This window comes from Mytilus trossulus, chromosome 10 (assembly GCF_036588685.1).
Source record: "Mytilus trossulus isolate FHL-02 chromosome 10, PNRI_Mtr1.1.1.hap1, whole genome shotgun sequence".
Classification (NCBI taxonomy): domain Eukaryota; kingdom Metazoa; phylum Mollusca; class Bivalvia; order Mytilida; family Mytilidae; genus Mytilus; species Mytilus trossulus.
The window spans coordinates 27,728,497-27,744,934 of NC_086382.1; the positions used below are offsets into that span (position 1 = coordinate 27,728,497).

General features: G+C 33.1%; 1 protein-coding gene across 1 annotated transcript in view; it reads left to right on the forward strand.

The window, feature by feature from the left end:
* The first annotated feature begins 97 nt into the window (after positions 1 to 97).
* LOC134687138 (neuronal acetylcholine receptor subunit beta-3-like) overlaps positions 98 to 16,438 on the forward strand; it is a 38,176-nt gene continuing 21,835 nt past the window's right edge. The window contains exon 1 of the mRNA XM_063547159.1: positions 98 to 902. Within this exon, the coding sequence (XP_063403229.1) occupies positions 845 to 902 (58 nt within the window). The 5' untranslated portion in view covers positions 98 to 844. The remainder of the gene's footprint in view (positions 903 to 16,438) is intronic.

The window sequence follows — 16,438 nt, forward strand, 5'->3', positions numbered from 1 at the left end:
CAGATCAATTTAATACACAAAATACTCTTTTCTTCTACTGTATCAAAAAGCAGATATAAGTACCTTCTTTGATCACAGGTTCAAAGGCGCAGACAAATAAATTTAATATACAATCTGAATAAACTGTGTCAATTTCAAAGACATGGTCTTCAAAGTTAAATATTTATATACTAAGTATGTGTCTTTACTTATGTGACCGTTTGGAGAAAATGGCTATAAATTTCAACCGTCCACACTTGAGAAAGTAAATCAGTTTTCTTTATAAAGATAAATTAATTGTGATATTCAAGTGGCTGGTACATTGTGTGAAAGGAGCAGTTGAGATTTAACTAACATTTTTAAAAGGAATGTAATTTTTATTGAATAAACTAAGCTTGATGGATATGAATCTTAGCAATTCTTTCTTTATATCAAGCTTGACAAGTGTAAACAGAGGTCTTACACTACGAGTATTTGTATTGATTTGCTGTTTAAGAAGGCTTGTTGATCACCATCACACAAAACCACTCTCATTCAATCAGTAACGTTAAAGTTTACGGTGTTAAAATCATTATAGGAAACTGATTTGACGAGCAGGCTCATCTGAGGCTTCAGCTAGAACGCTCAGTCGACAATAACCTTAGTACACATTGATGGAATATTGGAGGTGACCAGATGCGAAAGGCAGAGTGTCAATTTCAGAAGAGTTGAGCCATGTAATTTTCACGTCACTGTAACATTACATTTTGGCAAATTTGACTTCCGCAGGAAGATTTAATTGAAGGCTAATCAAAGGACTTAACGATGGGTTAAGAGATCAAAAGATTTAAATATACTACATCTACTGAACATTTTTAAAATAACAATGTTGGATTTTGTTATGGTTTATCTGCTGGTATCTGCATCACATGCCGCGTATCAAGGTAAATATCTTTATTTATATATCTTTATTAAATTACGATGTATTAAATTAAGATCCAGTTGTCAGGTTTTTGTGAGGAAAAATAATAAAACTATGAAATCATACTGTGACAATCAACGTATGTTTCCTTTGGAAAACAAAGACCTGCGTACTAGTATTAAAAAGTACCAGCAGATTACTGGATTAGAACAGAGATATCCACCTACGACGGGGATGGCATTCTTTTGGGATGTGGGTTACTAGTATACGGGATAAAATGTGACGATCTGAGATATAGGGGTAAAAAATAGGATCCGGGAAAAAGAAGGAAACTAATAGAGCAGGATTAGGATCCGAGCACCTCCTTTCGAGTTTTTTAGTTGGCGCGTGAAGATGTAGAGGTGAATTATTTTCTTTAAGATTAGATACCCTGCACATTTCAGTAAAAATACAACAAGTTTTGAAATATCCTTGCTTATGAAATAAATGAAAGGAGGAAAACCACCTTACTTTACTTTACCCTACTTTGAAAATTCTTTCTCGTCTTACAAATCTTACAAAGCTTTTCTTTCGTGTACTTGTTTTATCTTTTGAAGATGGGAAGTACTTTAAGAAATATTTTATCAATAACTAAAGAAAACTTCATTTATGTTGACATTATTTTGTAATCATATTTAAATATACATTAAAAGTTTGACAGGATTCAAATCGGGTCATATTATCTTGCTCACTGACTTTTTTAAGGGCAACGCAAATCACTTTCAAGCCTCATTACGTGATTTTTATCGAAAGATTGTTTACTAAGCTAACCAATAATTTTGTTGTCACAAATGTACAATAACATGCCAAAAGGAAATTATGCATAACCTTATATTTAAAAAAAAATACCGTTATTGGAAGGCACATTTAATGATAATGTAAATATAGATTTGGGTGGTCACAATCCATTTTTGATATTACAAGTATATACTTTTGTTTACTTTATATAATGTAGACAATGGTGTGTGTTTAGCTTTACCATTTTAGTATTTAAGAGGTATTAAAGTGTTTAAATTTATTTAAATAAAAAATACAACTTATACCTGATATGTTCTAATCATGTCCGTAAATCCTATAGTATGTAAAGCATGTACAGTTATTAAAATTTCTTAAAATACTGTTACCAACTAAATTTTCGGATACTTTTTTGAGTTTTTGACCATTATCGCGACGATATTTTTTTGGACGATGTTTGTATTCCCTTTATGTATTTTACAAGGGAAGATTTGAGTTTTACATATTCTCGACGTTTATATGCTCGCATAATTTTTTCTTCTTGGAAAAGTTGAGAAAATAAATCGGTCGCGAAAATAAGTTGGTTAACAGTAATTATGTTTTACTTCCCAACGAAATCATGGTTGCGTGCATATGTAAATATGTCCACTGTTTACCAGGGAGAAAACAAAATCATCGACCTTCTTCAACTTTTAATTAAGTTGAATTATGCTTCCAAAGTCTTAGTATATGTTGCATGCTAACTGTCATCTCGTTTCAATAGAGGGTATTGATGAGAGCATGCGTCAAATTGATTCTTCATCTTGTGTCTTCCTGAAAGTGTCATCTCGTATCTTCCTAGGGTCTTAATGAGAGCATGCCTCAAATTAATTCTTCATCCTGTGTCTTCCTGTAAGTGTCATCTCGTATCTACAGAGGGTATTGATGAGAGCATGCGTAAAATTGATTCTTCATATTGTGTCTTCCTGTAAGTGTCATCTCGTTTCTAGAGGGTATTGATGATAGCATGCGTCAAATTGGTTCTTCGTCTTGTGTCTTTCTGTAAGTGTCATCTCGTATCTACAGAGGCTCTTGGTGAGAGCATGCGTCAAATTATTTTTCATCTTGTGTCTTCCTCCAAGTGGCACCTCATATCTACAGAGGGTCTTGATGAGAGCATGCTTCAAATTGATTGTCCATCTTGTGTCTTCCTGTAAGTGGCATCTCGTATCTACATAGGGTCTTGATGAGAGCATGTGTCAAATTGATTCTTCATCTTGTGTCTTCCTGTAAGTGTCATCTCGTTTCTAGAGGGTATTGATGAGAGCATGCGTCAAATTGGTTCTTCATCTTGTGTCTTTCTGTAAGTGTCATCTCGTATCTACAGAGGCTGTTGGTGAGAGCATGCGTCAAATTATTCTTCATCTTGTGTCTTCCTCCAAGTGGCATATCATATCTACAGAGGGTTTTGATGAGAGCATGCTTCAAATTGATTCTCCATCTTGTGTCTTCCTGTAAGTGTCATCTCGTATCTACAGAGGGTCTTGATGAGAGCATGCGTCAAATTGTTTTTCATCTTGTGTCTTCCTGTAAGTGTCATCCCGTATCTACAGAGGAACTTGATGAGAGCATGCGTCAAATTATTCTTCATCTTGTGTCTTCCTCCAAGTGGCATCTCATATCTACAGAGGGTATTGATGAGAACATGCGTCAAATTGATTCTCCATCTTGTGTCTTCCTGTAAGTGTCATCTCGTATCTACAGATGGTCTTGACGAGAGCATGCGTCAAATTGTTCTTCATCTTGTGTCTTCCTGTAAGTGGCATCTCGTATAAACATAGGGTCTTGATGAGAGCATGCGTCAAATTATTCTTCATCTTGTGTCTTCCTCCAAGTGGCATCTCATATCTACAGAGGGTCTTGATGAGAGCATGCTTCAAATTTATTCTCCATCTTGTGTCTTTCTGTAAGTGTCATCTCGTATCTACAGATGGTCTTGATGAGAGCATGCGTCAAATTGTTCTTCATCTTGTGTCTTCCTGTAAGTGGCATCTCGTATCTACATAGGGTCTTGATGAGAGCATGCGTCAAATTGTACTGAATATTGTGTCTTCCTGTAAGTGTCATCTCGTATCTACAGAGGGTATTGATGAGAACATGCGTCAAATTGATTCTTCATCTTGATGTCTTCCTGTAAGTGTCATCTCGTATCTACATAGGGTCTTGATGAGAGCATGCGTCAAATTGATTCTTCATCTTGTTTTCCTGTAAGTGTCATCTCGTATCTACAGAGGGTCTTGATGAGAGCATGTGTCAAATTGATTCTTCATCTTGATGTCTTCCTGTAAGTGTCATCTCGTATCTACAGAGGGTCTTGATGAGAGCATGCGTCAAATTTATTCTTCATCTTGTGTTCCTGTAAGTGTCATCTCGTATCTACATAGGGTCTTGATGAGAGCATGCGTCAAATTGATTCTCCATCTTGATGTCTTCCTGTAAGTGTCATCTCGTATCTACAGAGGGTCCTGATGAGAGCATGCGTCAAATTTATTCTTCATCTTGTTTTCCTGTAAGTGTCATCTCGTATCTACATAGGGTCTTGATGAGAGCATGCGTCAAATTGATTCTCCATCTTGATGTCTTCCTGTAAGTGTCATCTCGTATCTACAGAGGGTCCTGATGAGAGCATGCGTCAAATTTATTCTTCATCTTGTTTTCCTGTAAGTGTCATCTCGTATCTACATAGGGTCTTGATGAGAGCATGCGTCAAATTGATTCTCCATCTTGATGTCTTCCTGTAAGTGTCATCTCGTATCTACAGAGGGTCTTGATGAGAGCATGTGTCAAATTGATTCTTCAACTTGATGTCTTCCTGTAAGTGTCATCTCGTATCTACAGAGGGTCTTGATGAGAGCATGCGTCATTTATTCTTCATCTTGTTTTCCTGTAAGTGTCATCTCGTATCTACATAGGGTCTTGATGAGAGCATGCGTCAAATTGATTCTCCATCTTGTGTCTTCCTGTAAGTGGCATCTCGTATCTACAGAGGGTCATGATGAGAGCATGCGTCAAATTGATTCTTGAGTCTTCCTATTCTGAAAGAGGCAGATGAACTTCTGATGCATGTGTAGCTATTTTACTCCGATGGCTATTGTTTCTTCTTATTGGTTATATGTATGCCGATGCTGCTTCTTCTTAAAGGGTGGGACAGAACCTACTATCAAACTTTTCAAATTGAAAATATGCAAGTGGTCGATCAATGCATTAATGAGATGAGCATAACGCGGGTTTTTAAATAGTTCGTGTAATTTTGGCTTAAAATATTAAGTTAAGAATAGTTATAATGTTGAATTATTGCGTTAATTCTGGTATGGTAATAATTAAAATAAGTTCTATACCTGTCTTTTTTTGCAACTGCAATTGCAATTGCCTTACCGTGCCCTTACGTGTCTTACGTGCTGGTGATGTGCCGTTGACCGAGAATCATGGCGGGAAAAATTCAGTAATATCGTTTAGGGGATCGGGAGTGATTCCATCGAGTAATACACAATATACCTATATTAAAACATATGAATAATAGGTATTAAACATATGAATAATATATTATAGGTATTAAACATATGAATAATATATTATAGGTATTAAACATATGAATAATATATTATAGGTATTAAACATATGAATAATATATTATAGGTATTAAACATATGAATAATATATTATAGGTATTAAACATATGAATAATATATTATAGGTATTAAACATATGAATAATAGGTACATGTATAGAATTGTCTTCCCCACAACTGAGTTACAGTTGCAGTGAGTTTCATGCATATTTATCTTATGCCATTCAACATTTATAATTGTAGCCAAAACTTTTGATTTAGTAAGCCAATTGAATAGTAAGTTGTAACTAAAGATAACCTTATTTATATTAACCACCCATGTAGACATAAAACCTATACTTGTACCAAATATCCAAGTATAGTCAATATTTGTACCAAATATCCAAGTATATAAACACTCTGAGTATAAATAAACGCCATAAAAGGCTTTAATAAATACCAAAGACTTTGTAAAGTGGATAGTCGCACGACAACGCCGATGCTCTATATTTAATCAAAAATAAACATAATTCATACATATATCTTCCCACATAATATATAATTCATACATCAATATAAAACAAAAAACTCTTCAAATATACAGTTATGGGACAAAAGTGAGTTCTCACTCATAAATGTCCTATCATTTCAACCAAAATCGGTATTTTTCAAAAAAATATTACCAAGTAAATGTATGAGCGATTTTTATAAAATAGATACTAAAAGATGTAAAAATGTCTGAAGTTTTATTGTTTATTTAGTCATAATTTTTTTGAGTTTCGTTTTGATCATCTGATGAGTTAAACACAAATGCTAATTTTTGCGATTTTAATTTGGTTAGAATAATTGCAAACTTTTCAAGAAATATTTTTCTTTGTGTTCATCTCGTCAGAAAATTAAAATGAGCATGAATAATATCATAACCAAATAAACAATAAAACTTCAGATATTTCTAGATCTTTTGGTATCTATTCATAAAATCGCTCATACAGCTACTTCGTAATATTTTGTTGAAAAATATCGATTTTTGATGAAATGATAGGACTTTTTTTGACTGGGAACTCACTTTTGTCCAATGACTGTTGTGTAAAGCTGAATAAACTTTAACCAGAAATAAAATTTTCAAAGCAAATCCGACTGTTCAGATTCATTGACGGTTTCGTGCTGAATTATTACATAGGCAATAAAATCCCGCAAAAATAATTTTGAAGCGGGAAAACCTAACGCCCTTTATGCTACATATGAAGAAAACATCTAAGAGAAACGAATTGCATTTTAATGCACTGCCTGTTTATACGAATGAAATTACAATTATTATTTTTGTAACGAGATGACACTTGAAAAAACCTCTAAGAAAAACACTTTGTTCAGTTTGATTTTCTCTCTCGATTTTTTGGCTTGGATTATTTCCGGATTTCGTTTTAGGAGCATCATGTGATCACCCACGCATTGCTTACTCCGATGGTTACGCTTTGTGGTTCCCTTCAGTCTAATCGTCCGAGTTTAAATTTAGTCAAGAGTCCTGAGTCACGTGGCTGGTAACTGATAAAGCAAACCTACCATACCATACACAGCGGTTACGCTGGTGGGTTTACTAAGTAATTTACCTTATCTTGTTTACCATTGGTGCAATTTGGTTACGCTGGTTGCTTTAATTTACCTTATTTTGTTTACCATTGGTGCAATTTGGTTACGCTGGTTGCTTTAATGTACCTTATCTAGCTTGTTTATCATTGGTGCAATTTGCTTACGCTGGTTGCTTCAATTTACCTTATCTTGTTAAGCATTTGTGCAATTTGATAAAAACCTCACATCTCGATGTGGTCCCGTTTATCGAAATGTCTCATGATATTCGTAACCCCAAGAAAGTAACGCTGATTGTCAAAATAACGTGGTCCAGCATAATCAAATCAGCATATTTTTGTCAATTATATGCATAAATTCCGAAGGCAATTTCATACATACTTTAAAGATTAATTACTTTGTAAATAATATATCTTTGTTTCAATCAAGACTTTTTTTTTTTTTTATCGTAGAATCGATTGGTTAACACATTAATATGAATAACGAAAGAAGGAATTGACAAAGTGATATATTAGACAATTTTTCTCTTTGAAGGTCTCTGCAGTAACATATTTCGAATTTTTCATTGAATATATATGGTTCAAGAATGTTTTTGAGTTTGCATTGGTTCTGGAAGATTTGCCATTTCTTTTCACCATCTTAAAGCTTGTTTCATATATTTACATATGTAAAATGTATCGTTTACGAACCATAAAAGCTTGTTTCATATATTTACATATGTAAAATGTATCGTTTACGAACCATAAATTCTAAAGTACATGTAAAATTAAGCACAGCCCACCATTTCAAGTTCCAAGATGAACGTTTGTTGTTTATAATCCCCTCACAGCAAGATTATGTTGGGTTTTTTTTTTAATGAATATTACTCTTCTGAATAATATCAGTTAAGCTCAGCTGCTCAAGTACATTGTATTAGTTGAATAACAAAAGACTTTTTTTCGAAAAATTCCGCGGCTTAAATTGTTATTTGACAGTTACTCTTAATTCTAGCGAAGCTGCCATGTAAACAGTTAGAATATTACAGCCGACTGCATTGAGTTTGAAGTCAAAGGTAATACCTTTGGTTAGATCGCTTCATAGCTTAACCATGAATTCATTATTATGTTAGGCAAACTACCCTCCTTTAAGAGTAGAATAAACTGTCAGATAACAAATATATTATCTGTTTGTTGGACTAGGCTACTTCGAAAGGATGGTATTATACCTGAGCTGATAGTGATTTCATGTTTCAGCTAACAAGCAAGCTAACCAAAGATATAACCTTTGACTACACACTCAATGAAATCGGCTCTAAACGTTACACAATTTCTCATGAAGACATTATTTTCCAGAAAAAAAAATATGTTCATCAAACTTGAATACTGTAAATTCAGAAATAATTGCAAGGATTTTATTATTGCGAAACATGCGAAAGAGTTGTAAGCGCAATAATTTAAACTCGCATTTTAAAATATTTTATATTGAACAGGATTTTTCTCAAAATCGTCAAAATTATAATCGCATTTAAGTCTAAAAACGACAAAATCACAATAATAAATACACGCAATAGTTTCTGTTTGAATAAATAAATATCTCATGTGTTAATTTGTAAAGGTTTGCTCATAATTCTTCCGGCTTTCGACGAACCAAATTTATAAAGTGGTGTTTTGCGCATGAATGAATGAGTTCTTCTTTCGAATCCAAGGACAACAACTTTGTAGACAGATTTGATGAATTGTCCCCCCAAAGGATCAACTTTACTCAAGACAAATGAAATGTTAAAATCTCAAGATGTTATAAACAGTAGCACTTCAGTTATATGATTATTCAATAAGTGTCAACACATTGATTAATTCTTTTAATAAGAGCGTTCTTATTTATTAAGATAGATAAACGGGCATTTTATTTTTATTATTTTTTTTTCAACTTTACGATTTGATTAATATATAATGTGAGAAAGAGCTTTACAGCAGAATGCATCGAGTGTGTAGGTAAAGGTAGAATATTTAGTTAGCGTGCTTGTTAGCTGAACCTTTAAGTCATTACAAATGCATTAGGTCTCCTTTCGGAGTAGTCTAGTCCTACAGACAGACAGATTGGTTATCTGTCGGACTAGTCTTCTTTTTAAGGGGGAAAGTTTACCTAACCTAATAATGACTTCATTGTTTCAACCAGCAAGCAAGCCTTCAAATACAAAGGCAGTTAGATTACAAAATTGATCTTCAACAAAGACAGACACAGAAGCAAACAAAATTATAGTAATATTCAATACTACACTAATAATGCGAGGTTTTTTTTAAAGGACAAAGACACTTATATTTTGTTATTCTGTATTGGCTTTTAAGGAATTCGAAAGATTTTACACACGTGAATTTGCAAGCTTGAAGAACGACTGTATTCTTTTACATCTGTAAACATATCTCCGACATGTTGATCAGACGCATGATTAACAACATTGCATTGTTCTCTGCCGAGCCAATTAGACGACTTTTAAAATTTTCTTCTTACTATTTAAATTCATATTTCCAGTTAAAGCCACCAGAATTTACAATCAAATCAAATAAAATTGGACATTAAAACGAAAAATGAAATATTTAGATATAATCGCGAATATGGAAAATGTTTTTTGTTCCATCTGTTGATTGTTGTCTCAAAGACTAAAACTTCGTGTCAGTTTTAATCTCTCCTATATTTTTGTTAAATTAAAGTCGCATGCAAGTCTTCTTTCAGTATTTAATTATTCACAAAAAAGAAAAGATGATCATTATAAACTTGGGGGCTACTCTTGTTTTGATTGGTGAGCTCTTTTTTATAGCGGTTTTTTTTTAAAGTATTTTCTTATTTAAGGAAGATTTATAATTTTTTAGCACTTCTGAAATATCTAATTGATGAAGTTAAGTTATCTTAAACAATCTTTATGATTTAAAAAGTAAAATCACCAAAATATTGAACTGCGAGGAAAATTCAAAACAGAAAGTCTAATCAAATGGCAAAATCAAAAGCTCAAACACACCAGACGAATAGATAACAACTGTCATATTCCTGATTTGGTACAGGCATTATCTTATGTAGAAAATGGTGGATTAAACCTGGTTTTTATAGCTAGACAAACCTCCCACTTTTATGACAGTCGAATTAAATTCCAATATATTGACAACGATCTGTGAACAAAACAAACAAGCATAATAGGTAAAAATGTCAAAAATATGGGGACAACAGTCAACATTACATGTTAAAATCTTATTCACTATAAAAAAATGTAACATAGAATCACAAATAGGCATATAGACTAAGCACATTAGCAAAAACGAAAGACAATAATACAAAAAATTAAAATAGCAAAATAACATAATGACGGGATTTATAAGTACAGAGCCACGTCATATGTACCAAAGAAACACAAAAAGGCATATAGACAAAGCAGATTAGCAGACATGAAAGACATGAATTCAATGAGGGATTAATAAGTACCGAGTCACGTCAACTGTCTTTCAGTTGTTTTGTACTGTCTATGATACTTTCTGGGTTTTTTTTTGCTGCAACAAGATTATGGAATTTTTAGCCTCCGGAGATCTTATCAATTATGTATTTATCAGTATATTACTTGCCAGTGCATACAAACGTAAAATTTCCCTTTTAAATCAATAAATTTGATAAGAGGTTATAACTAAACAGTTATCCTCTGTTCATTGTATCTGTATAGTTTCATGCGACTTTTATGTTCTTAATTATCTTGTACGCACGTGTTATGTAATCTTTTAATGATGTCATGATATATCAAACATGCAATAAATAATAAGTATATAATAATAATAATAGGAGAAAAAAGTTATTTTAATTAGTACACGTGATTTAGATCTCGGCTGGTTTTCCACTTTCTAAATTATTTGCCACTCTTTATTTTTGAACGTAGTCGTTTTTTCTCTCGCCATAATTGATTCAACTTTTTATTCCGTTGCATTTTAATTGAGACAGTGCATGTCTTCAAGGTTTGTTGATTAGTTAGATCTTTCAAATATAAAACGCATTACCAAACATGCTTCCTTCGACATATGTAGTTTTTCCTCTTTATCTCGCAATTTAAAAAAATTGTATATAAAAAAATGTGAAAATAAGTAGCTTCAACATTGTAAATCGATAAATGTATGTGTGCATTGATCAATTAAATCTACTTTGATTTTGAATATCGCCTAGAGTATGCACATTAAAATGCATAAACAATATAAAGCAACATGATAGAGCAAGCTTATAAAACGTTCCAGTGAATTAAATTTCATCAACACTTTCCTATAGTACACTAGTAAAAAACTAATGATCTACAATCATTAGTTGTGCTAATATGCTGAAACACGCAATAAAATTAAAGAGTTTACACGGCCGACACTCGGCTAACCGAGAGATAGGTCGGTTAATCTATATAGAGTATGCGGCTATATCGGCAGTGGGTCTGTTAATCGGGTTGGCTAAAGTCTGTTAATCAGGTGTTATCGTGAAAATCAGTGCAAGGTCAGCATGTTTCATTGTATAACTTTTTAATTATATTTATATCATAAAAACTATTCATGTCTGACAAAATGATTTGGAGTACTGAATCCAGTGCAGTAACTATTTTTTTTCTAGCTTCAATAAACGATCTATAAAATGAAAAGGCGAGTTACTCATCAGTAAATTTATACACATTTTATACACACAAAATGTACACAAAAATGATAAGTTGGTTGAGTTTACTTGCATGCAATCTTTTGAACATCGAAAGAAGACTAGCATTATGTTTGTTTACCATATTAACATCAATATGTGAAAAATCTACACGAAAAACTGTATTTTGGTGACATTAATCAATTTTTAATAAAAATATGGTCTGTTAATGGGTCGGATGTATAAAACTCGGTCTGTTAATTGGTCTGTTAAGAGTTATGAATGGCATAACAAGACTAGTATAATTTAATTGTTATATGGAGTGTTATCTGAATAAAGAGATAGACCGCATATTAGTGGCTAGAATAAATGGAAACAACACATGAACAATGAAACATAAGTTTAGACAATGGAATCTGAAAATTGATAAAAAATATTTTAAAAAGTGTTAAATCAGAGTAATATTAATTTCATCAAAGAATGGTCGCATATATCATATGGATTCTGTTTCATTGAATGGCACCAATTTGTCATTTACATAGTTAACAAGTACATAAATCAGAGATAAACTTCGTAATGTTTTGATTTTTTTTTATCAAATGAACTGAAATATGTTTATAATGCAAACAAATATAGACAAACCTTTCAACATCAACCTTTCTCTACACCACCTTGAAGGTCACTTGATAGAAAAACAAGCACGTTTGCGGACTGCGAGTCGGCTAAATGACTTACAATATCATTGGAATACATCATTACTCGAAAAATAAAATTAATATTATGCATTTATTGTGATTTACAGGAATATAAAATTGTCTTGTTGTTACACATTAAATCAGCACCCAACACTTATATAAAAAAACTTACTAAAGTCTATTTCTTGTTTAGAAACACGGTTTAGAACTTGGAACAAACATTTCCTTAGGCGGCAGAACATGAGAATGATGACTCGGTACAAAGGAAAAAACATACCGGAAATAAACTCCTCATAGATAACAGGATTGAAATTTGATATTTGCGCCTTATATTTACGCCAGACACGCGTTTCGGCTACGAAAAACTCATCAGTGACGCTCAAAAACAATGTTTAAAAGGCCAAAAACAAAGTTGAAAAGCATTGAGGAAATACAACTAATACCAGGGTCACACATCAGCGTAAAGCTCCGGCGTGTTGAAAATCATTTACGCTGCCAATGTGCTTTAAGCGTGAATTGGGCGTACTAGAAGCGTACCTACGATTAATCGTTTATCCGGCGTTCAAGAAACGTATGTTGGCGTATGTTGTATGTTTTTTATGCTGCATAAACATTTCCTCGGGTTGTAGCGTTCATCATATTTACTTTCCTTCAGTGGCTAGAGGTATCGGGGGAGGGTTGATATCTCATAAACATGTTTATCCCCTCCGCAATTTTGCGCCTGTCCCAAGTCAGGAGCCTCTGGCCTGTGTTATATGATTTTTAATTTTAGTTTCTTGTGTATAATTCGGAGTTTATTATGACGTCCATTTTCACTGTACCAGTATGCATATTTTTAAGGGGTCAGCTGAAGGACGCCTTCGGGTGCGGGAGTTTCTCTCTACATTGAAGACCCATTTGTGGCCTTTGTCTGTTGCCTGTTCTTTGGTCGGGTTGTTGTCACTTTGACACATTCCCCATTTCCTTTCTCAATTTTACCTTTATATTTCGACGTACTTCAAACTTATGCAACGCGCTTTGAACGATTGCTAAGCGTTACTATGGCGTGCAACTAACGTATACCGACTTTGTCAGTTTTCTCTGTACGTTTGGTGCACGCTGGTCTATCCGCCAATGTGTGACGCCAAAGAAAACGCATGTAATTTAACCAGCTGAATTGCAACACATGACAGATTCATAGATGTTACAGACTTTGAACAGACAAAAAAATAAGGCTGATTGATAACTTGGCGTAAATAATTAATTCATGCAAATTCGAGCGGCCAATCAGTCCATATAACGCTAATTTGATGTGACACACCCTAAGGCCTTTTAATGAAATGCAGAGAAAAATTTTAAAAATAAAAGTGCTCTTTCTATGAGGATACTGTTGGACCGTATTGTATTTTTTTCGTCATAAGTACATCTCATTGTTTTCAATGTGAAAATATAAACTCAAGGTAGTAAGACTATTGTCGTGGCTAAATAACTCTTAACTGACACGATTTAAATTGTCCAACCCATTAACAGACTGTATTTCCCTAATATTCATTAAAATGTGGAATAACTCAACTTATATAACAATTATGAAATATTTATCAATGACAATTGATCTTTTAGAACCAAAGTACTACTTTGTGTCCTTTAAATCATATCTTAAAATGGTTTTTGGCCTTTTATCTAAAATATTGCTTTGCGTAGAAGCATACTTGCACGACGCCTTTTCGTTTTACTTAAAATTGCGCAGGCTATGCATTTTTTTTAATGGTGGAAAATGTTCTATGATATATATCATTTTGTCAGACACTTTTGTTTTTTTGATGTGATTCTCATAATGTGCCAAAAAATCTGTATATTTAACAGAGTTTAACATCAACTTGTGAGTTTTACTCTTAACAGACTTTAGCCAACCCGATTAACAGACCCACTGCCGATATAGCCGCATACTCAATATAGATTAACCGACCAATCTCTCGGTTAGCCGAGTGTCGGCCGTGGTTTAATGGTATACAGATGAATAAAATCGAATTATGCGTACACAAAATTGACTAAAGGGATGTTACTTGACACAACTACCGTTTTTTTATGAGACCCGTCTACACTGGTAAAAAGAAACAATCTTTAATTAAATTGATATTTCTTTGCTGAATAATTTGTGACGTGTGAACCAAAATGTATTTTTGACTGCATTAGAATTCCAATGATCCAACTATTTTCTCGGTGATTTTGCAGTATTTGATTGTCCGCTCGAGATGCATACGTTATGATACTTTTTATGATTAGGCAGCAACCATTTGATTCTTCTGGGGGGGGGGGGGGGTATTTTGGCGACAAGTCAAAAACAATTTTTTTCTTTAAATTTTAGCATTACATAAAGTGGCAGCAGAGGGTTAAACAAACATTTTTTTTTCTCAGGGTCAAATTATTTTTTTCTCCAAAGACTGGAAACAAACTTTTTTTTCCAAAAAATATCATAGCCAACCCCCACCCCCAGAAAATCAAATGGTTGCTGCCTTACCCATACACAGCAATATGCAATCGGAGCATGTATAACCCCTAGGTATACGACAGTCATTTTTTAAACTGAAACATATCTGTGCTGGTGAGAGAGTAACATAAACAATATCATTGAAAAAGACAATACAATATCATTCGTGTTTCCTTGAGATAATGATAGCTTTCTAATGATACCGTAGTTGTACGGATATCTAAGGCTTAAGTCTGATTGAAACTGAGAAGGTTGTGTCAAGGAAACACGTCTGTCTTTGTCTCTAAGGCTTCATTAAACAACAACATATTAATCTCAGTGGCAGACAAATTATAACGTTTGTCTGAGTAGAAATAATACTTCTTACTTAATGACAAATCTTAATATATTGTTGGCAAATGATTACAGGTCTTTTACACGGTAATGTGTCTTTAAAAGTCAATAGATTTTTTTTTTGTGCAAGACAACTTATAGAAGGTCGATTGTATTTTGTACATTCCTATATGAAGATCGTACAACCATATTGTAATTGATTAACACATCAAATAAGAATTTTAAAAAAGTGAGAAAAGTTCGACTTTTAATTTTTTGGAAGAAATTTTAATTGCACATACTTCCATGCTTCGAACAAAACGTCTTATTTGATTAAAAGACAAGAAGAAGACGAACTAACTAATTTCTGTAGCAATATGAACAATTTGAAAGAAATATATTCATATGACTAGCAGTTGATATTTTCTTAATTCAACATGGAGGGTCTGAGAGATTTAAAAGATGAAGTTTTTGATAGCTCATTAATCTTCTTTAGACAAACCTCTTATCTAATGATACACCTATGATGTTTAAACCACCAAACTAGAATCAAAAACATTATGCAACATGTGCAACACGTGCACGATAGATGAAAGGTTAACTGGATCATTACATACAAGTGTACTATTATTCCAATCTTTGGTCGTTTCTTAATGGGTAACGCATGTCATTTTTAAGATAGTTTCAGTTTGACGTGTTGATAGTTGTATATATGCATACAATATACATTGCAATCAGATATACATGCATTCAGAAATTTAATTCAATATGTCTTTTCTGTCTCCCTGATATTCCATAATTCTTGTAAAATTTCTTATCATATCGACCATACATAAGTTTACGAGGCATTAGGTACGAGATATAGAGTAAGACAAACTAAAGTATTAGTATTTTTAATTAATTATTAATGAAAGTGAAATAGTGAAATGATAATCCGTTTATTCCCAGAAATGGTTGGTACTTGTTAAAGGTGCAGAAACATTTAATACATAATTATGTTTTATAGTTAACGTCACTTTTAGCTACGAGATAAATAGTAAGTCAAACTAAAGTATTAATTTAGTATTTTTAATAAGTTATTAATGAAAGTGAAATAGTGAAATGATAATTCGTTTATTCTCAGAAATGGTTGGTACTTGTTAAAGTTGCAGAAACATTTAATACACATGTTTTTTAGTTAATGGCACTTTTTTAATATTGAAGAAAAAAATTGTGATTAGCACAAATAATAGCTCCCTGTTTGCAGTGATTGTCTAACTGTCAGTATATGAGAGAACCATGATTTCAAAATTTCTTTGGGTTTTTTTTTTTGGGGGGGGGTCGTTTAATGTGGCCTGTTGCACGTCAAATGTAAAGCCCTTTCCATTTCAAATATATCTTCTTTTGCATGAGGTATTTTCCGCTCTTCATCTAGCCGAATATGACCGCTACATTGTTGCAACAGATCACTCAGTCCTTTGCGCCAACAAAATTGCTCTGTCCTTTGCGCCAAACATCTTGCTTTGTCCTTTGCGCCAAACATC